Source organism: Squalius cephalus, assembly GCF_949319135.1.
Source record: "Squalius cephalus genome assembly, chromosome: 6".
Taxonomy (NCBI): domain Eukaryota; kingdom Metazoa; phylum Chordata; class Actinopteri; order Cypriniformes; family Leuciscidae; genus Squalius; species Squalius cephalus.
In genome coordinates, this window is record NC_137127.1 from 48,707,879 (window position 1) to 48,731,261 (window position 23,383).

Consider the following 23,383-nt stretch of genomic DNA (forward strand, 5'->3'; position numbering starts at 1 on the left):
GACTCTAAAAAAAAGAATTAGTCACTAAAACACAGAATGAAATGGATTTTGTCAGAACACACAGCTTATTTTTAATGGCTATGAAGGGAGAATCCAGTGACAGACAGACAGACACACAGTTGAGCTGCTTATTGCTTTAATGTGCCAAACTAATAATCATATGAGTCCAAGTTCATTATCAAATACAAAGTAATTCAAGCTAGTGCATAACAATAAATACCCTTGATGTGAGAAAATAGAGACAGAACTAATACATAAAGCCCATCAATCCAAATGATGAGTCATTTCTTGACGTAAATTTTTATTCATGAAAATCAATGAAACATTTGTACAATATAAATACAAAGGCAAGATGGCCAGAAGGATATTCTTTAGTGTATAATAGTCCATTTAGGCCTGATATCTTTGTCTAACATTTAAAAAACACAACAGGTACAAGCAAAGCGTAAGGTGCAAATCCGTCTCTTCAGGATCTTCTCCGACAAAACACTTTATTCCCACAGATCATTTGTTCTTAGATTCGCTAGAAACCACACACACCCTGTTGCACACATTCAAACAATTCTGTCTCACAGTGAACGTTTTACACACACACACACACACACACACACACACACTCACACACACACACACTCACATTCACATGATCTCAGTGCCTCATTTAGTCTTGTATTTTTATTTCAAAATATTGTGGCACAAAGACACACAAGGTTAGAAATACTTCTCCAGTTCTCACCAATTAAAAACCAATGCTTCAAATGGACATTGATTGTCTCTGGCAATCTGAAATCCATATAAAACCCCTTTATTGTATGTGACATGTGACATAACCATGTGGCAAACCTCAGAACAGGCAAATCGCTCGAGAAGACATTACTGGACTATTAACAGAAACAGATTAAATTGAGTTTTGCTTTTCTTTCAGATAATGCTAATGTCAAACAAATCCCACTTCTGCAACACATGATGCACATTAATAAAGCTTTTAGAAATTCATCGACCAAGCTGTTTGAAAAACAACAACAACATTATACACACACACACACACACGTATAGAGAGAGAGTGGTAAACGACACAAACATCCTGTGGTGTGTAAAGGACTGTGCAACGAGCACACAAGCGTGGCTCCGGCTCGGCTCTCAGACACACACACACACACACACACACACACACACACACACACACACACACACTCAGACTCACACACACACACACACACACACTCAGACTCTCTCTCACACACACACACACACAAACACACACACACACACACACACACACACACACACACACACACACACACACACACACACACACACACACACACAGACAGACTCACTCTCAGACACACACACACACTCAAATTCCTCATCTCTACTTGCTCTGGAAGTTACTGAGCTCCTCAGACTCACACACACACACACACACACACACACACACTGAGACTGGCTCCTCATCTCTACTTGCTCTGGAAGTTGCTGAGCTCCATCTCCTCCCTGCGCCGCTTCTGCTGTGTGAAGAGTGAGCTGAAGGGGTAGAGCTTGGCTTTAGCCGGGAACTTCTGGCCTGCGATGTCCACCTCATAGTCTCCGCGGTTGATGAAGTCTGGGGTGACGGGGGCCGGGGACCCGTCGGGGCTCCTGGCGCTCAGGAACCCGAGACACACATGCCGCTCCAGGCTGTAGCTGTAGGCGCTGCTGGTGGTGCCGCCCACGAGCTCGCCGCTCCGGTACACCGGTTCCCCCCACCAGGGCCACACGTCCAGATCCCGGTCGTGCTCCTCCAGAACCAGCATCACCAGTCGCCGCCTCACGCCCTCCACCCGCTGCTGGAGCAGAGCGTCCCGGCCCAGGAACCCGGTGTCCTGCAGGAGAGAGATCAGTGTGTGAGGAACCCTGTGTCCTACAGGAGAGAGATCAGTGTGTGAGGAACCCTGTTTCCTACAGGAGAGAGATCAGTGTGTGAGGAACCCTGTGTCCTACAGCAGGGAGATCAGTGTGTGAGGAACCCTGTGTCCTACAGCAGAGACAGATCAGTGTGTGAGGAACCCTGTGTCCTACAGGAGAGAGAGATCAGTGTGTGAGTAACCCTGTGTCCTACAGGAGAGAGAGATCAGTGTGTGAGGAACCCTGTGTCCTACAGCAGAGACAGATCAGTGTGTGAGGAACCCTGTGTCCTACAGCAGAGACAGATCAGTGTGTGAGGAACCCTGTGTCCTACAGGAGAGAGAGATCAGTGTGTGAGTAACCCTGTGTCCTACAGGAGAGAGAGATCAGTGTGTGAGGAACCCTGTGTCCTACAGGAGAGACAGATCAGTGTGTGAGGAACCCTGTGTCCTACAGGAGAGAGAGATCAGTGTGTGAGGAACCCTGTGTCCTACAGGAGAGAGATCAGTGTGTGAGGAACCCTGTGTCCTACAGGAGAGAGAGATCAGTGTGTGAGGAACCCTGTGTCCTACAGCAGAGAGAGATCAGTGTGTGAGGAACCCTGTGTCCTACAGGAGAGAGAGATCAGTGTGTGAGTAACCCTGTGTCCTACAGGAGAGAGAGATCAGTGTGTGAGGAACCCTGTGTCCTACAGGAGAGACAGATCAGTGTGTGAGGAACCCTGTGTCCTACAGGAGAGAGAGATCAGTGTGTGAGGAACCCTGTGTCCTACAGGAGAGAGAGATCAGTGTGTGAGGAACCCTGTGTCCTACAGGAGAGAGATCAGTGTGTGAGGAACCCTGTGTCCTACAGGAGAGAGAGATCAGTGTGTGAGGAACCCTGTGTCCTACAGCAGAGAGAGATCAGTGTGTGAGGAACCCTGTGTCCTACAGGAGAGAGAGATCAGTGTGTGAGGAACCCTGTGTCCTACAGCAGAGACAGATCAGTGTGTGAGGAACCCTGTGTCCTACAGCAGAGACAGATCAGTGTGTGAGGAACCCTGTGTCCTACAGGAGAGAGAGATCAGTGTGTGAGGAACCCTGTGTCCTACAGCAGAGACAGATCAGTGTGTGAGGAACCCTGTGTCCTACAGCAGAGAGATCAGTGTGTGAGGAACCCTGTGTCCTACAGCAGAGACAGATCAGTGTGTGAGGAACCCTGTGTCCTACAGGAGAGAGAGATCAGTGTGTGAGTAACCCTGTGTCCTACAGGAGAGAGAGATCAGTGTGTGAGGAACCCTGTGTCCTACAGCAGAGACAGATCAGTGTGTGAGGAACCCTGTGTCCTACAGGAGAGAGAGATCAGTGTGTGAGTAACCCTGTGTCCTACAGGAGAGAGAGATCAGTGTGTGAGGAACCCTGTGTCCTACAGGAGAGACAGATCAGTGTGTGAGGAACCCTGTGTCCTACAGGAGAGAGAGATCAGTGTGTGAGGAACCCTGTGTCCTACAGGAGAGAGATCAGTGTGTGAGGAACCCTGTGTCCTACAGGAGAGAGAGATCAGTGTGTGAGGAACCCTGTGTCCTACAGCAGAGAGAGATCAGTGTGTGAGGAACCCTGTGTCCTACAGGAGAGAGAGATCAGTGTGTGAGGAACCCTGTGTCCTACAGCAGAGAGAGATCAGTGTGTGAGGAACCCTGTGTCCTACAGGAGAGAGAGATCAGTGTGTGAGGAACCCTGTGTCCTACAGGAGAGAGAGATCAGTGTGTGAGGAACCCTGTGTCCTACAGCAGAGAGAGATCAGTGTGTGAGGAACCCTGTGTCCTACAGGAGAGAGAGATCAGTGTGTGAGGAACCATGTGTCCTACAGCAGAGAGAGATCAGTGTGTGAGTAACCCTGTGTCCTACAGGAGAGAGAGATCAGTGTGTGAGGAACCCTGTGTCCTACAGGAGAGAGATCAGTGTGTGAGGAACCCTGTGTCCTACAGCAGAGAGAGATCAGTGTGTGAGGAACCCTGTGTCCTACAGCAGAGAGAGATCAGTGTGTGAGGAACCCTGTGTCCTACAGCAGAGAGAGATCAGTGTGTGAGGAACCCTGTGTCCTACAGGAGAGAGATCAGTGTGTGAGGAACCCTGTGTCCTACAGGAGAGAGAGATCAGTGTGTGAGGAACCCTGTGTCCTACAGGAGAGAGATCAGTGTGTGAGGAACCATGTGTCCTACAGCAGAGAGAGATCAGTGTGTGAGGAACCCTGTGTCCTACAGCAGAGAGAGATCAGTGTGTGAGGAACCCTGTGTCCTACAGCAGAGACAGATCAGTGTGTGAGGAACCCTGTGTCCTACAGCAGAGAGAGATCAGTGTGTGAGGAACCATGTGTCCTACAGCAGAGAGAGATCAGTGTGTGAGGAACCCTGTGTCCTACAGCAGAGAGAGATCAGTGTGTGAGGAACCCTGTGTCCTACAGCAGAGACAGATCAGTGTGTGAGGAACCCTGTGTCCTACAGCAGAGAGAGATCAGTGTGTGAGGAACCCTGTGTCCTACAGGAGAGAGAGATCAGTGTGTGAGGAACCCTGTGTCCTACAGCAGAGAGAGATCAGTGTGTGAGGAACCATGTGTCCTACAGCAGAGAGAGATCAGTGTGTGAGGAACCCTGTGTCCTACAGCAGAGAGAGATCAGTGTGTGAGGAACCCTGTGTCCTACAGCAGAGACAGATCAGTGTGTGAGGAACCCTGTGTCCTACAGCAGAGAGAGATCAGTGTGTGAGGAACCCTGTGTCCTACAGGAGAGAGAGATCAGTGTGTGAGGAACCCTGTGTCCTACAGCAGAGAGAGATCAGTGTGTGAGGAACCCTGTGTCCTACAGCAGAGACAGATCAGTGTGTGAGGAACCCTGTGTCCTACAGCAGAGAGAGATCAGTGTGTGAGGAACCCTGTGTCCTACAGCAGAGAGAGATCAGTGTGTGAGGAACCCTGTGTCCTACAGCAGAGAGAGATCAGTGTGTGAGGAACCCTGTGTCCTACAGGAGAGAGAGATCAGTGTGTGAGGAACCCTGTGTCCTACAGCAGAGAGATCAGTGTGTGAGGAACCCTGTGTCCTACAGCAGAGAGATCAGTGTGTGAGGAACCATGTGTCCTACAGCAGAGAGAGATCAGTGTGTGAGGAACCCTGTGTCCTACAGGAGAGACAGATCAGTGTGTGAGGAACCCTGTGTCCTACAGCAGAGAGATCAGTGTGTGAGGAACCATGTGTCCTACAGCAGAGAGAGATCAGTGTGTGAGGAACCCTGTGTCCTACAGGAGAGAGAGATCAGTGTGTGAGGAACCATGTGTCCTACAGCAGAGAGAGATCAGTGTGTGAGGAACCCTGTGTCCTACAGCAGAGACAGATCAGTGTGTGAGGAACCCTGTGTCCTACAGCAGAGAGAGATCAGTGTGTGAGGAACCCTGTGTCCTACAGCAGAGAGAGATCAGTGTGTGAGGAACCCTGTGTCCTACAGCAGAGAGAGATCAGTGTGTGAGGAACCCTGTGTCCTACAGGAGAGAGAGATCAGTGTGTGAGGAACCCTGTGTCCTACAGCAGAGAGATCAGTGTGTGAGGAACCCTGTGTCCTACAGCAGAGAGATCAGTGTGTGAGGAACCATGTGTCCTACAGCAGAGAGAGATCAGTGTGTGAGGAACCCTGTGTCCTACAGGAGAGACAGATCAGTGTGTGAGGAACCCTGTGTCCTACAGCAGAGAGATCAGTGTGTGAGGAACCATGTGTCCTACAGCAGAGAGAGATCAGTGTGTGAGGAACCCTGTGTCCTACAGGAGAGAGAGATCAGTGTGTGAGGAACCATGTGTCCTACAGCAGAGAGAGATCAGTGTGTGAGGAACCATGTGTCCTACAGCAGAGACAGATCAGTGTGTGAGGAACCATGTGTCCTACAGCAGAGAGAGATCAGTGTGTGAGGAACCCTGTGTCCTACAGGAGAGAGAGATCAGTGTGTGAGGAACCATGTGTCCTACAGCAGAGAGAGATCAGTGTGTGAGGAACCATGTGTCCTACAGGAGAGAGAGATCAGTGTGTGAGGAACCATGTGTCCTACAGCAGAGAGAGATCAGTGTGTGAGGAACCCTGTGTCCTACAGCAGAGAGATCAGTGTGTGAGGAACCATGTGTCCTACAGCAGAGAGAGATCAGTGTGTGAGGAACCCTGTGTCCTACAGGAGAGAGAGATCAGTGTGTGAGGAACCCTGTGTCCTACAGGAGAGAGAGATCAGTGTGTGAGGAACCCTGTGTCCTACAGGAGAGAGATCAGTGTGTGAGGAACCCTGTGTCCTACAGGAGAGAGAGATCAGTGTGTGAGGAACCATGTGTCCTACAGGAGAGAGAGATCAGTGTGTGAGGAACCCTGTTTCCTACAGGAGAGAGATCAGTGTGTGAGGAACCCTGTTTCCTACAGGAGAGAGATCAGTGTGTGAGGAACCATGTGTCCTAAAGGAGAGAGAGATCAGTGTGTGAGGAACCCTGTGTCCTACAGGAGAGAGAGATCAGTGTGTGAGGAACCCTGTGTCCTACAGGAGAGAGAGATCAGTGTGTGAGGAACCATGTGTCCTACAGGAGAGAGAGATCAGTGTGTGAGGAACCCTGTGTCCTACAGCAGAGAGAGATCAGTGTGTGAGGAACCCTGTGTCCTACAGGAGAGAGAGATCAGTGTGTGAGGAACCCTGTGTCCTACAGCAGAGAGAGATCAGTGTGTGAGGAACCATGTGTCCTACAGGAGAGAGAGATCAGTGTGTGAGGAACCCTGTTTCCTACAGGAGAGAGATCAGTGTGTGAGGAACCCTGTTTCCTACAGGAGAGAGATCAGTGTGTGAGGAACCATGTGTCCTAAAGGAGAGAGAGATCAGTGTGTGAGGAACCCTGTGTCCTACAGGAGAGAGAGATCAGTGTGTGAGGAACCCTGTGTCCTACAGGAGAGAGAGATCAGTGTGTGAGGAACCATGTGTCCTACAGGAGAGAGAGATCAGTGTGTGAGGAACCCTGTGTCCTACAGCAGAGAGAGATCAGTGTGTGAGGAACCCTGTGTCCTACAGGAGAGAGAGATCAGTGTGTGAGGAACCATGTGTCCTACAGGAGAGAGAGATCAGTGTGTGAGGAACCCTGTTTCCTACAGGAGAGAGATCAGTGTGTGAGGAACCATGTGTCCTACAGCAGAGAGAGATCAGTGTGTGAGGAACCCTGTGTCCTAAAGGAGAGAGAGATCAGTGTGTGAGGAACCCTGTGTCCTACAGGAGAGAGAGATCAGTGTGTGAGGAACCCTGTGTCCTACAGGAGAGAGAGATCAGTGTGTGAGGAACCATGTGTCCTACAGGAGAGAGAGATCAGTGTGTGAGGAACCATGTGTCCTACAGCAGAGAGAGATCAGTGTGTGAGGAACCCTGTGTCCTACAGGAGAGAGAGATCAGTGTGTGAGGAACCATGTGTCCTACAGCAGAGAGAGATCAGTGTGTGAGGAACCCTGTGTCCTACAGGAGAGAGAGATCAGTGTGTGAGGAACCATGTGTCCTACAGCAGAGAGAGATCAGTGTGTGAGGAACCCTGTGTCCTACAGCAGAGAGATCAGTGTGTGAGGAACCATGTGTCCTACAGCAGAGAGAGATCAGTGTGTGAGGAACCCTGTGTCCTACAGGAGAGAGAGATCAGTGTGTGAGGAACCATGTGTCCTACAGCAGAGAGAGATCAGTGTGTGAGGAACCCTGTGTCCTACAGGAGAGAGAGATCAGTGTGTGAGGAACCATGTGTCCTACAGCAGAGAGAGATCAGTGTGTGAGGAACCCTGTGTCCTACAGGAGAGAGAGATCAGTGTGTGAGGAACCCTGTGTCCTACAGGAGAGAGAGATCAGTGTGTGAGGAACCCTGTTTCCTACAGGAGAGAGATCAGTGTGTGAGGAACCATGTGTCCTAAAGGAGAGAGAGATCAGTGTGTGAGGAACCCTGTGTCCTACAGGAGAGAGAGATCAGTGTGTGAGGAACCCTGTGTCCTACAGGAGAGAGAGATCAGTGTGTGAGGAACCATGTGTCCTACAGGAGAGAGAGATCAGTGTGTGAGGAACCATGTGTCCTACAGCAGAGAGAGATCAGTGTGTGAGGAACCCTGTGTCCTACAGGAGAGAGAGATCAGTGTGTGAGGAACCATGTGTCCTACAGCAGAGAGAGATCAGTGTGTGAGGAACCCTGTGTCCTACAGGAGAGAGAGATCAGTGTGTGAGGAACCATGTGTCCTACAGCAGAGAGAGATCAGTGTGTGAGGAACCCTGTGTCCTACAGCAGAGAGATCAGTGTGTGAGGAACCATGTGTCCTACAGCAGAGAGAGATCAGTGTGTGAGGAACCCTGTGTCCTACAGGAGAGAGAGATCAGTGTGTGAGGAACCCTGTGTCCTACAGGAGAGAGAGATCAGTGTGTGAGGAACCCTGTGTCCTACAGGAGAGAGATCAGTGTGTGAGGAACCCTGTGTCCTACAGGAGAGAGAGATCAGTGTGTGAGGAACCATGTGTCCTACAGGAGAGAGAGATCAGTGTGTGAGGAACCCTGTTTCCTACAGGAGAGAGATCAGTGTGTGAGGAACCCTGTTTCCTACAGGAGAGAGATCAGTGTGTGAGGAACCATGTGTCCTAAAGGAGAGAGAGATCAGTGTGTGAGGAACCCTGTGTCCTACAGGAGAGAGAGATCAGTGTGTGAGGAACCCTGTGTCCTACAGGAGAGAGAGATCAGTGTGTGAGGAACCATGTGTCCTACAGGAGAGAGAGATCAGTGTGTGAGGAACCCTGTGTCCTACAGGAGAGAGAGATCAGTGTGTGAGGAACCATGTGTCCTACAGCAGAGAGAGATCAGTGTGTGAGGAACAGTTAAGATATGAGAACACACACATTATGAGGGTCGTTTCAGAGGTCAGTGCCAGGTTGCAAAAAGTACAAGTGTTATTTGCCCTTGATATTTGAAACTCCCTTAGGTTTCCCTTAAAATACAACCGTTAAGTGTTACTTAAGGGAAAAACAGATACTTAAGGGAAATTGACGTTTCACCTAAAGAAACCCTTAAGTAATCTCTTAAAAAACGCTAAGTGTTGCATAAAGCCCCTTAAAGGACAAGTTCGGTATTTTACACTTAAAGCCCTGTTTACAGATCGTATCTGATGAAATAGAACGGTTGAGATAAAAATGTGGACACATGCTGCTGTCCCGAGAGTTTTAGGTTTATTTCGCTTCTCCCCCACCTACACAATGGCAGCCTATGGGCACTGGAACAATCCTTCATAAAACGCATTAAACTTTCGTTTACAAAGACGTGAAACTCACCGAGTGGTCAGGGGTGTTCACTGATATGCTCACACAAAAATCGCTGCAAAAGATGCTTTCCAACAGGTTTTATCGTAGTTTTTGTCCAACTCCATTGACTTGAATTGGATGCGCTGTGTGCGGTACGGTATTACTCCGCCGCTTCTTCTTCTGCTTCTTCTGTGTATTCAATGCCAGCGGTTTGCTTGTAATTGGCAAAGGTGCATTATCGCCACCAACTGGGCTGGAGTGTTTATTATTCAAGCTCTCAACGGAAGAATCTACGGGTGTGAGACGTTTGGAAAAATAGGTCCACAGTTTTACAACGAATGGTAAAACACCTGTTGGAAAGCATCTTTTGCAGCGATTTTTTTGTGAGCATATCAGTGAACACCCCTGACCACTCGGTGAGTTTCACGTCTTTGTAAACGAAAGTTTAATGCGTTTTATGAAGGATTGTTCCAGTGCCCATAGGCTGCCATTGTGTAGGTGGGGGGGAAAGCGAAATAAACCTAAAATTCTCGGGACAGCAGCATGTGTCCACATTTTAATCTTAACCGTTCTATTTCATCAGAAACGATCTGTAAACAGGGCTTTAAGTGTAAAATACCGAACTTGTCCTTTAACTGCCATTGTTCTAAGTGTTACATAAGGTTTGCAAAACTTCACCTTAAGCGTTGCACGGAGCGAGCAGGTTCAGTCCAAGTCTTCTAACAAGACGCGATCGGCGGCTTTATATGATAAACAAATTAAAATGTTGCAGTTTTTTCACATATAAATACATAAAGCACATATTATGGTTAACGGAAGCTCCAACGTGTGTGTGTCACGCGCAAGAACAAACCTCACTGGTTCTCACGCTTGCGCGCACGTTTGAGCTTTCGAAACAGCTTGAATCATACAGATTACTTTTATGTCTTTCAATAAATGGACAGAAATGATGATCGAATATTAAAAATGTCTTTATTTGTGTCTAAAGATGAATGAAAGACTTATGGGTTTAAACCAACATGATTGTGAGTATGATGACAGGATTTTCAATATTTGAGTAAACTATCAATTTGAGTTTCGTCTTGTCTGGTCCTTCTCTAGCCGTTTTCTGTGAAACGTACCGCAAAATGTGTAAAGTGTAAATCTGATATTTAATGTTAGATTGTTATGTATAAAAATACAGTCCAAAAGCATTATTCAGAGAATGAACCCTCTGTTTTTTAGGTGAATAAGGTGAGGAGCATCAACTCAGATCAATCAGATCCAAAAAGAAATACAACACCTGTGTTAACTGAAAGAAAACGAGTTGAATACAATAATATAATAATATGGCATAATGATAATAATAGGAGATTTACCAGCCATTTTTGAACTGAAACAGCAAATTAGGTAAATGATTTTCAGCTCGACACAAGGGTTAATCAGCGCTGTCCAGCAGAATGCACTTCATCGTGTCTGTGGTGTGTGTGTCTGTGGTGTGTGTGTCTGTGGCGTTGAGCTGAATAAACGCCAACATCGAGCTCTGGATTACCAACCTTCATGTGTAAACTGGTCAACAATATTAATATCTCTTGCCGTGTAAACGTCCAGAACTGAAATGTAGCAACTATTTACCATACAGAACAGTGACCATAAGCTAGACGTGTGGTTTAAGAACAGCATGCTGGGATGTTGTAGTCGCTAAGCTGTTCTGAGAGCTGTTTCGCATGTTGCTCAGGGCATTCTGGGTATCTGTGAGAGGTTGCGTACAGGTCTAATGTGAAAGAGCTGAACTCAAGAGTGCCAGAAACTCACCTTGTCAAACTTGACCCTGAACTCGCGGCCGCACTCGAGCGGTGTGGTGAAGGAGTCCAGATCCTGCCCCCAGAAGGCGAAGAACTTCTCGATGCGCAGACTGCGTAAAGCGTAGTAGCCCGCGTTACGGATGCCGTACTTCTGCCCCACTGACATCACCTCGTTATACACATGCAGTGCATACTGGGAACAGGAGAGCAAGATCTCAGAGCTTTGAACAGAACGCTGGGTCACAGAGATTCGTGCCGTTCACACAGATCTGTGCACAATGTGTGCCGCGTTTAAAATGACACTGAGCTGAACGTTTAGAAACACGTCTCGATACGCATCCCATGTGAATGGCTCCTTATAATACAGTCAGTAGCTTCGTTTACATGGACACTTTTCGCTTCAATCTGAATGAATTCATTCCGACTGATGAATCCGAACGTAGTGTTTACATGAACGCTAAAAAAGTGATCGGGTTGCGTGTTTATGTCACAAAAGCTTCTGATCGGATTTTATCTTTTGACATGCGCACACGGCACGAATATACAGAGTTTCCCACTGTTGTTGCACACTAACTATCCTCCTTTTCTTTGTTTTAAAAAGCAGACTTAATATTTATCTATTTCGGGTCCTAATTATGCGCCGACGAGCACTGAACCGTTGAGCCGTGCTGCTTGTATCTATCATCAGGAAAGCCCCTTCCCGTGCCCGAAGCTGTGTGTTCTGTGGATGAGTCTGAGGCCAGGGCTGTCCTGCTCCACTTCACAGACGACGAGTGCTAAGAGAATTACAGAATGATGGGACACTCATTTATGACACTTAATTCAACAGGGAGAACAGCTCGTTCAGGGCGTCACACGTCATTACGCTATTTCAACAGCATTGCACATGCGCAGTCCTTACAGTTTCGGTTTTCAATCCGATTGTTGACATGACCTCTCGATCGGATTACAAAAGGAATAAACCACCCCTTACAATTCGAATGAAATTTTAATCAGATCTGGCCAATTCATTCCGATTGATATGGTTACGCTACTGGTCCGATTATCGGATTACTAGTGTCCATGAAAACACAGCTAATGTTTGTACCATGAATATGGTTTTAATGATCAGCTGTTTATCAGTAGATGTTGATTTCACTGAAGTCTGCAGTGGTCAGTGTGTCTCACCTCTATGGGAATATACAGCATGAAGCCGGGCTCTCCGGTGTGTGTCATGCTCATGACTCTGATGCCGTTGGCGTATCCCACACTCATTTCCTGCAAGACACAATCAGGAGTGAGGAAACTCAGAGTCAGCGCTCAAACACGCATCAAACACTGTCGCATTTCCAAAACTCCTACAAACGCCTCAGGATAGAGTGAGAGGGTCCTTTACCAGATGATCCCAAGATGCATTGTGCACCGGTGACGCCGTAACACTTTATTTTACAGTTTCCTTGTTACACGTTACCTGTCCTGTACTTGCTTTAGTAAACTATGCATAATTGCATGCAACTAACCCTAAAGTAAGTGCAAGTTGCTAATTAAAATTACTCAGTACTTCAGTGTTTAATTACACTGTAACAAGGACACATTCAAATAAAGCATAACCAATGTGATCATATTAAGAAAGGCTGTGAACCCGGTTTTGTTTTTAGACAGTGTAAAGCGTTACTGCGCTCGTCAACGGCAGCTGTTGCTAGGCAACAAGAACAGTTCTCGTAGGAGGGACCGTGCCATTTAACATCGACCCCCCCGTCCCTCGAGGGATCTGAACTGGGACGCAGTGATCATGATCATCAGCCCATTACAGCTGCAGAGGAGTAAAGCTGTCTGAGGAACATTGTGTTGGTGATTAATGATTAATAACGGCTCCGCTCCTCAGCGTTAGGGCTGGCCCGGCGATTACAGGCCACGTCACTAACAGAAAACACATCGTCTTCCATTGAATCAATGAAACCATTTGGTTTGAAATAAATACCGTTACAATAGTTAGGCATGACGATCGCTAGATACTAATCTCTGAAGAGCAGTCCGATGTGTTCGGGCCCTTTCTGAGCATAAGCTCTTCTCTGAACGAGATTTATTTGTTTTAACAACGCATCATTCCTCAGACGTTTTTTTTGTTTTGTTTTACAATATATTGTGTTGAAAATGTTGCTCATTAGTTATGACCACTATTAGACATGAATGTAAGAGGGATCTTTCAGCAGAAGGGCTTTCCTCACCTTACAGAAGAGCGAGGGGAAGTGCTCCGGGGTCATGGACACGTACGACAGCTCAGACAACACGTCCATGGCTCGCGGGCCAATCAGGTTCAGAGCTACAGATCACATGACACCGATTACTGCATCACACACACAAGCCCAGGCCATAAAGGCTCATTTCATTTCTGACATTTACTCTGCACTTCACTTATAAGGCTAGTCTATTGAAATGAGTGACTTTGCCACATCACATCACGACAGATTCCCACATTTTCAACACTGTGCTGAGAAATCACTGAAATGGCTGTCATGATTCTTAAAAATAATAAAAAGAAAAACTAGCTTAGCTTTAATGGAAGGTTTTCCTGATTTAAAACACAATGTGTATTTCAGTTGGTAAAGATGTATTATTTCTCACCGGTGTACTTCCAGCTGACGTCCTCCAGGTGGAGCTGCGGATCGTTGGGCATGTGCTTCTTAATCCAAGACCAGCAGTGAACTTGCTGATCCGTGGGAGAAATGATGAAGAAACTGGAGACAGAACCGGATAATGTCAATAATAATGAACTGATCTGGATCTAGAGTCTGGTTTGGAGACTTTCTCATACGCAGGTGGATCTGCTGTCTTGGTTAGTTGGTTAATGCCATATAATATGAATCTTTTGTACTTTAATACATGAACCTGCATGTCGAAAAGCCCTGCTTTATGGAAAGCGTCTCTGTTTGCGAACCTGTTTTTGCTGAGGCGCACCACGCTGCAGTCGTTCTCGTAGCCGCCTCTCTCGTTCAGCATCCCCGTGTGGACGATGTGTCCGACCGGCACGTCCAGGTCATTAGCACACAGACGCTGGAGCAGAACTAGGGCCTGATCCCCCGCAGACTGAAACACACACACACACACACACACACACAAGACATCTAAAGACTGATGAAGGTGATATATGGAAGCCACCGAGTAAAAAAATAAAAAAGGTCATTGCAACTTTTTAACTCACAATTCAGATTTTTTCCTCTCAGAATTGTGAGATAAAAAGTCAAACTTTTGCCTTACTTATTTTTACTTTTTTCTTCCATACTGAAATGACGGTGAAGGGATGAATGGACTCACCGTGAGCTCAAACTTGGTGAAGGAGGACATGTCGATGACACACACCGCCTCCTTGCAGCACTTCACCTCTGCTCCCACGATATCAAACCAGTCGGGCTTGTAGAAGGTCTTACTCTGATCCAGCGCCAGTAAATCTGTGAGGATTCGAGACCAACACTTGTGAGACAGGGACACTTAGTGATATTTAGTGACACTGAAATATCACAGCTGGACATTTGCTTTCATATCTTAAAGTGGTAAAGGGAGCTGATCATTCATCTGCTAAACTGCATCCACACTAATCTGTTAAATATGAGTACACAGCTGGTTAAAAGTTTGGACAATAAGTAAAACACTTTGTCACACTGAAGAGGCTCAAATGTAATGTAATAATAGTAATCGTAAAGGGATAGTTCAACCAAAAATGTAAATTAGCCCATGATTTACTCACCCTTAAGCCATCCTAGGTGTCTATGACATTCTTCTTTCAGACGAATATAATCAGAGTTATATTAAAAAATGTCCTGGCTCTTCCAAGCTTTATAATGGCAGTGAATGGCTGTTTGTGTCCATAAAAGTGCATCTATATGTGTGTCCAAACATTTGACAGGGCTTGTAGAATCAAACCCATCATTCTGAAGCAGTAGTGACAGAAAATAACCTAAACTGGGAACACATCGTGGTCATCGCCGGTTCTCACCCTTCCCAGCAGGAACGAAGTACTTGGCTCGCTCGAAGCCGTGCTTCTCCATCCAGCGCGCTCCCTGTGTGTCGAGCCGGTCGTACAGTGGACTCGTGCGCAGCTGCCGGCCCGTCTGGAAGTCCCAGCGGGGAACCTTCAGTCCGTACAGGAGCGCTGGTGGACACACACACACACACACACACACACACACACACACACACACACACACACACAGGGAATAAACACACAAACAACTAAATCTGTCAGTAACCGTGGCTAATACTCACTCGAGTCTCTGTCAGTAACCGTGGCTAATACTCACTCGAGTCTCTGTCAGTAACTGTGGCTAATACTCACTCGAGTCTCAGTCAGTAACTGTGGCTAATACTCACTCGAGTCTCTGTCAGTAACTGTGGCTAATACTCACTCGAGTCTCTGTCAGTAACCGTGGCTAATACTCACTCGAGTCTCTGTCAGTAACTGTGGTTAATACTCACCTGAGTCTCTGTCAGTAACTGTGGCTAATACTCACCTGAGTCTCTGTCAGTAACTGTGGCTAATACTCACTCGAGTCTCTGTCAGTAACTGTGGCTAATACTCACTCGAGTCTCTGTCAGTAACTGTGGCTAATACTCACTCGAGTCTCTGTCAGTAACTGTGGCTAATACTCACTCGAGTCTCTGTCAGTAACTGTGGCTAATACTCACTCGAGTCTCTGTCAGTAACTGTGGCTAATACTCACTCGAGTCTCTGTCAGTAACTGTGGCTAATACTCACTCGAGTCTCTGTCAGTAACTGTGGCTAATACTCACTCGAGTCTCTGTCAGTAACTGTGGCTAATACTCACTCGAGTCTCAGTCAGTAACTGTGGCTAATACTCACTCGAGTCTCTGTCAGTAACTGTGGCTAATACTCACTCGAGTCTCTGTCAGTAACCGTGGCTAATACTCACTCGAGTCTCTGTCAGTAACTGTGGTTAATACTCACCTGAGTCTCTGTCAGTAACTGTGGCTAATACTCACCTGAGTCTCTGTCAGTAACTGTGGCTAATACTCACTCGAGTCTCTGTCAGTAACTGTGGCTAATACTCACTCGAGTCTCTGTCAGTAACTGTGGCTAATACTCACTCGAGTCTCTGTCAGTAACTGTGGCTAATACTCACTCGAGTCTCTGTCAGTAACTGTGGCTAATACTCACTCGAGTCTCTGTCAGTAACTGTGGCTAATACTCACTCGAGTCTCTGTCAGTAACTGTGGCTAATACTCACTCGAGTCTCTGAGTCTCTGTGACTAATACTCACTCGAGTCTCTGTCAGTAACTGTGGCTAATACTCACTCGAGTCTCTGTCAGTAACTGTGGCTAATACTCACCTGAGTCTCTGTCAGTAACTGTGGCTAATACTCACCTGAGTCTCTGTCAGTAACTGTGGCTAATACTCACTCGAGTCTCTGTCAGTAACTGTGGCTAATACTCACTCGAGTCTCTGTCAGTAACTGTGGCTAATACTCACTCGAGTCTCTGTCAGTAACTGTGGCTAATACTCACTCGAGTCTCTGTCAGTAACTGTGGCTAATACTCACTCGAGTCTCTGTCAGTAACTGTGGCTAATACTCACTCGAGTCTCTGAGTCTCTGTGACTAATACTCACTCGAGTCTCTGTCAGTAACTGTGGCTAATACTCACTCGAGTCTCTGTCAGTAACTGTGGCTAATACTCACTCGAGTCTCTGTCAGTAACTGTGGCTAATACTCACTCGAGTCTGTCAGTAACTGTGGCTAATACTCACTCGAGTCTCTGTCAGTAACTGTGGCTAATACTCACTCGAGTCTCTGTCAGTAACTGTGGCTAATACTCACTCGAGTCTCTGAGTCTCTGTGACTAATACTCACTCGAGTCTGTCAGTAACTGTGGCTAATACTCACTCGAGTCTCTGTCAGTAACTGTGGCTAATACTCACTCGAGTCTCTGTCAGTAACTGTGGCTAATACTCACCTGAGTCTCTGTCAGTAACTGTGGCTAATACTCACTCGAGTCTCTGTCAGTAACTGTGGCTAATACTCACTCGAGTCTCTGTCAGTAACTGTGGCTAATACTCACTCGAGTCTCTGTCAGTAACTGTGGCTAATACTCACTCGAGTCTCTGAGTCTCTGTGACTAATACTCACTCGAGTCTGTCAGTAACTGTGGCTAATACTCACCTGAGTCTCAGTCAGTAACTGTGGCTAATACTCACTCGAGTCTCTGTCAGTAACTGTGGCTAATACTCACTCGAGTCTCTGTCAGTAACTGTGGCTAATACTCACTCGAGTCTCTGTCAGTAACTGTGACTAATACTCACTCGAGTCTGTCAGTAACTGTGGCTAATACTCACCTGAGTCTCTGTCAGTAACTGTGGCTAATACTCACCTGAGTCTCTGTCAGTAACTGTGGCTAATACTCACTCGAGTCTCTGTCAGTAACTGTGGCTAATACTCACTCGAGTCTCTGTCAGTAACTGTGACTAATACTCACTCGAGTCTGTCAGTAACTGTGGCTAATACTCACTCAAGTCTCTGTCAGTAACTGTGGCTAATACTCACCTGAGTCTCTGTCAGTAACTGTGGCTAATACTCACCTGAGTCTCTGTCAGTAACTGTGGCTAATACTCACCTGAGTCTCTGTCAGTAACTGTGGCTAATACTCACCTGAGTCTCTGTCAGTAACTGTGGCTAATACTCACTCGAGTCTCTGTCAGTAACTGTGGCTAATACTCACTCGAGTCTCTGTCAGTAACTGTGGCTAATACTCACTCGAGTCTCTGTCAGTAACTGTGGCTAATACTCACTCGAGTCTCTGTCAGTAACTGTGGCTAATACTCGCTCGAGTCTCTGTCAGTAACTGTGGCTAATACTCACTCGAGTCTCTGTCAGTAACTGTGGCTAATACTCACCTGAGTCTCTGTCAGTAACTGTGGCTAATACTCACTCGAGTCTCTGTCAGTAACTGTGGCTAATACTCACTCGAGTCTCTGTCAGTAACTGTGGCTAATACTCACTCGAGTCTCAGTCAGTAACTGTGGCTAATACTCACCTGAGTCTCAGTCAGTAACTGTGGCTAATACTCACTCGAGTCTCTGTCAGTAACTGTGGCTAATACTCACTCGAGTCTCAGTCAGTAACTGTGGCTAATACTCACCTGAGTCTCTGTCAGTAACTGTGGCTAATACTCACTCGAGTCTCTGTCAGTAACTGTGGCTAATTCTCACTCGAGTCTCAGTCAGTAACTGTGGCTAATACTCACTCGAGTCTCTGTCAGTAACTGTGGCTAATACTCACTCGAGTCTCTGTCAGTAACTGTGACTAATACTCACTCGAGTCTGTCAGTAACTGTGACTAATACTCACTCGAGTCTCTGTCAGTAACTGTGGCTAATACTCACTCGAGTCCCTGTCAGTAACTGTGGCTAATACTCACTCGAGTCTCTGTCAGTAACTGTGGCTAATACTCACTCGAGTCTCTGTCAGTAACTGTGGCTAATACTCGCTCGAGTCTCTGTCAGTAACTGTGGCTAATACTCACTCGAGTCTCTGTCAGTAACTGTGGCTAATACTCACCTGAGTCTCTGTCAGTAACTGTGGCTAATACTCGCTCGAGTCTCTGTCAGTAACTGTGGCTAATACTCGCTCGAGTCTCTGTCAGTAACTGTGGCTAATACTCGCTCGAGTCTCTGTCAGTAACTGTGGCTAATACTCACTCGAGTCTCTGCCAGTAACTGTGGCTAATACTCACTCGAGTCTCTGTCAGTAACTGTGGCTAATACTCACTCGAGTCTCTGTCAGTAACTGTGGCTAATACTCACTCGAGTCTCTGTCAGTAACTGTGGCTAATACTCACTCGAGTCTCTGTCAGTAACTGTGGCTAATACTGGCTAATACTCACCTGAGTCTCTGTCAGTAACTGTGGCTAATACTCACTCGAGTCTCAGTCAGTAACTGTGGCTAATACTCACTCGAGTCTCTGTCAGTAACTGTGGCTAATACTCACTCGAGTCTCAGTCAGTAACTGTGGCTAATACTCGCTAATACTCACTTGAGTCTCTGTCAGTAACTGTGGCTAATACTCGCTAATACTCACTTGAGTCTCTGTCAGTAACTGTGGCTAATACTCGCTAATACTCACTTGAGTCTCTGTCAGTAACTGTGGCTAATACTCACTCGAGTCTCAGTCAGTAACTGTGGCTAATACTCGCTAATACTCACTTGAGTCTCTGTCAGTAACTGTGGCTAATACTCATGTTAGTAAGAGTGGCTGATACTCACGCATGACTTCCATCACTCGATGGCGCAGGAACGTGCGGCTGCTCTGCAGGTTCCCGAAGCGCTTGATGTCCAGCGGCCACACGTTAGCACTGGGGTATCCGTACGTCATCCACTCTGCCAGGTATCTGCGGGAAGAAGAAGCTGTTGTGAACTTATCAAACTCAAAGCTGCAGAAACGTCCAGCAGAGCTGTTTTCTTACTTCCCCGCTCCGCCTGCGAACGAGAGCCCGGACGAGTTCATGCCCGCCAACACAAAGTATCCATAGATCCCCGGCGTCTCTCCCATCAGGCAGCGCATGTCCGGAGTGAAGGATTCTGGGCAGTTGACCAGCTGTTGGATCTCACAGGCCTCGAGTCCAGGCATTCGGCGCAGCAGAGCGCTCAACATGGGCTCTACGGGGAACCACACGACAACACTCACAACTCACATATGACCATATACATGTGTGTTTCTGTGGGCTCTGTGGGGAACCACACGACAACACTTCATCCAGCAGACTCATATATGACCATATAGAGCTGGTAAGTCCCGCCCATCCGTAAAAACCCACTGGACCTCTAGATTGAAAAATTGTCAATGCAAGTGAATGTGAGAAAATAATTATTTTCTGGTCCCGTTTGAATTGTGCCATGAATGTGAACATATGTTGTCTGTGAATTTTTTATATAATTTTTCATGTTACGAGTTTGACAGTATATTGTATGATTTTGGCTAGCTGTTGTGGAAAAGACATAACGAGAAAGACTACATACATGAACTCTTACACATATACAGATATGCAATCACCCTCCCCCACCCCCAATCCCTCGCCTTCGACGCTTTGTACCCCCAGTCTGACAGGCGGGTCTGTGACCAGCGCCGAGAATGGCTGCAGGACTGGATGGCTGCTTGCCTGTGCTGGGTTACCTCCATCCCCCACTCCCCTCCCCTGTTGCAAGTCTTGTGTGTTCATGCTGTGTACTGATTATGTGCTAATGTTGCTGAGGTGTTTTTTACTGTTCCCAAACTGTACTCCTTACAGGAGCATAGTCTGGGGGTTGCCTTTTTTTCTCCTCACCTTTCCTCATGTTATGCTGTATTTTGTTTTCTTAATCTTCTGTCTTCCTGTCCTGTCTACCCCATTGTCATGTTGTTTGTATGGACAGGTTGATGGCTCATTTCACTGGTACTTGTGACGATGTGACAAATAAAGCTACTACTACTACTACTACTACTACTACTACTACTACTACTACATGTCGCCTATGTGACGTCACCCCATAACACATTTTCCCTCCACTTGTCAAATCACGGTGCTAATGCTGCGATAATCTATGGAGACAGATCGAAATGCCTGTGTGTTTTGTACCCAAATGTCACTATTCAAACCAAATGGGCTATATTCTTTCTTCAGAAACGCGGCGAAAGCAGCGAAGAGTTGTAGTCCTCAAAGTGCTCTCACACAAAGTCTCACCGTATCAAACTTCTACCCGCTAAATTGTAGCATTCTTCACACGAAAAATTATATTAAAAATTCACAGACAACATATGTTCACATTCATGGCAAAATTCAAACGGGACCAGAAAATAATTATTTTCTCACATTCACTTGCATTGATGATTTTTCAACCTAGAGGTCCAGTGGGGTTAGCGGAAGGGGCGGGACTTACCAGCTCTATACACGTGTGTTTCTGTGCAAACACAGCTGGTGTTAGGTAACTTAAGCACCTTTATAATCAGTGAAGCTGAAACTCTCGTGATAATAATGGAAGCAGATGTAAGTCATGTAGAGGGCAGGATTATACCAACTGTGAATGCATGCATGCCATATATATATACAGTGGGGAGAACAAGTATTTGATACACTGCAGATTTTGCAGGTTTTCCTACTTATAAAGCATGTAGAGGTCTGTAATTTTTTATCATAGGTACACTTCAACTGTGAGTGACGGAATCTAAAACAAAAATCCTGAAAATCACATTGTATGATTTTTAAATAATTAATTTGCATTTTATTGCATGACATAAGTATTGAATCACCTACCAACCAGTAAGAATTCCGGCTCTCACAGACCTGTTAGTTTTTCTTTAAGAAGCCCTCCTGTTCTCCACTAATTACCTGTATTAACTGCACCTGTTTGAACTCGTTACCTGTATAAAAGACACCTGTCCACACACTCAATCAAACAGACTCCAACCTCTCCACAATGGCCAAGACCAGAGAGCTGTGTAAGGACATCAGGGATAAAATTGTAGCCCTGCACAAGGCTGGGATCGTCTTCAGGACAATAGGCAAGCAGCTTGGTGAGAAGGAAACGACTGTTGGCGCAATTATTAGAAAATGGAAGAAGTTCAAGATGACGGTCAATCTCCCTCGGTCTGGGGCACCATGCAAGATCTCACCTCGTGGGGCATCAATGATCATGAGGAAGGTGAGGGATCAGCCCAGAACTACACGGCAGGACCTGGTCAATGACCTGAAGAGAGCTGGGACCACAGTCTCAAAGAGAACCAGTAGCAACACACTACGCCGTCATGGATTAAAATCCTGCAGCGCACGCAAGGTCCCCCTGCTCAAGCCAGCGCATGTCGAAGCCCGTCTGAAGTTTGCCAATGACCATCTGGATGATCCAGAGGAGGAATGGGAGAAGGTCATGTGGTCTGATGAGACAAAAATAGAGCTTTTTGGTCTAAACTCCACTCACTGTGTTTGGAGGAAGAAGAAGGATGAGTACAACCCCAAGAACACCATCCCAACCGTGAAGCATGGAGGTGGAAACATCATTCTTTGGGGATGCTCTTCTGCAAAGGGGACAGGACGACTGCACCGTATTGAGGGGAGGATGGATGGGGCCATGTATCGCCAGATCTCGGCCAACAACCTCCTTCCCTCAGTAAGAGCATTGAAGATGGGTCGTGGCTGGGTCTTCCAGCATGACAACGACCCGAAACACACAGCCAGGGCAACTAAGGAGTGGCTCCGTAAGAAGCATCTCAAGGTCCTGGAGTGGCCTAGCCAGTCTCCAGACCTGAACCCAATAGAAAATCTTTGGAGGAGCTGAAAGTCCGTATTGCCCAGCGACAGCCCCGAAACCTGAAGGATCTGGAGAAGGTCTGTATGGAGGAGTGGGCCAGAATCCCTGCAGTGTGTGCAAACCTGAACTACAGGAAACGTATGATCTCTGTAATTGCAAACAAATGTTTCTGAACCAAATATTAAGTTCTGCTTTTCTGATGTATCAAATACTTATGTCATGCAATAAAATGCAAATTAATTACTTAAAAATCATACAATGTGATTTTCTGGATTTTTGTTTTAGATTCCGTCACTCACAGTTGAAGTGTACCTATGATAAAAATTACAGACTTCTATATGCTTTGTAAGTGTGAAAACCTGCAAAATCGGCAGTGTATCAAATACTTGTTCTCCCCACTGTATATATATATATATATATATATATATGAATGACCGAAATCCATTAACATACACGTTTAACTATCAAATCTGAAGTAACAAAGCCTTTACAAATCCAGGGTGGAGTTTTCGGGAAGATCCATTTTATGTGCAAATTACAATGACTAATCTACAAACATTTATGTATAAAGTAAAGCACGCTAAATTCATTTTTTGCTTTTGATAAATTGGCTGGGTAAGAAATCTGACTGGCTGGTTATTGTTTCATCTTTCAGCGACCTTCGCTCGTAGAGTTTCGTATCCTGCATCAGACTTTTAACTAGCGCTAATAAAGCCAATCTGATGTGTGGGTCATTATGACAGAACAAACATTCCCAAGCGTTTGAAAGACGAGACGCAGGAGCGGACGATCACGGCACTGCTAAAGTTAGATCTCAGCGGTTGAGCAACGACTACTACACCACTCACAACACCAGTTTAACAAATGTTAACAAGAACAGCAAGAACAGCAATTTATAAGACAACATGATTTCATTTTTTCCATCTTACAAGTGAGAGCAAGGAAAACATGTTGAAGAGTTCAAGGAGAAGACAAGGACAGACGGAGACAGAGGAGGGGTAATAATAAAGAATAAAGGTCAGCGAACAAGCTGGAAATATCTTCACATACTGAACAAGCCTGAGTTACACTGAGACCACAGGCGTTTCACACACCGTATGACGGCATACACACCTTCCTAAAGCTAGGGATGTGAAACTCACCCTAACTACAA

General features: G+C 46.4%; 1 protein-coding gene across 3 annotated transcripts in view; it reads right to left on the minus strand.

Annotated features, from left to right (window-relative positions):
- Positions 1-119: 119 nt before the first annotated feature.
- The window catches only part of pdpr (pyruvate dehydrogenase phosphatase regulatory subunit), a 58,707-nt gene continuing 35,443 nt past the window's right edge, over positions 120-23,383 (minus strand). For all 3 annotated transcript variants that reach the window (XM_079873345.1, XM_079873346.1, XM_079873347.1), the window contains 10 exons: positions 19,416-19,608; positions 19,216-19,340; positions 14,937-15,092; positions 14,258-14,391; positions 13,881-14,029; positions 13,568-13,680; positions 13,171-13,265; positions 12,131-12,220; positions 10,974-11,156; positions 120-1,865 (listed from right to left, as the gene is read on the minus strand). In XM_079873345.1, the coding sequence (XP_079729471.1) occupies positions 1,461-1,865; positions 10,974-11,156; positions 12,131-12,220; positions 13,171-13,265; positions 13,568-13,680; positions 13,881-14,029; positions 14,258-14,391; positions 14,937-15,092; positions 19,216-19,340; positions 19,416-19,608 (1,643 nt within the window). In that variant the 3' untranslated portion in view covers positions 120-1,460. The remainder of the gene's footprint in view (positions 1,866-10,973; positions 11,157-12,130; positions 12,221-13,170; positions 13,266-13,567; positions 13,681-13,880; positions 14,030-14,257; positions 14,392-14,936; positions 15,093-19,215; positions 19,341-19,415; positions 19,609-23,383) is intronic.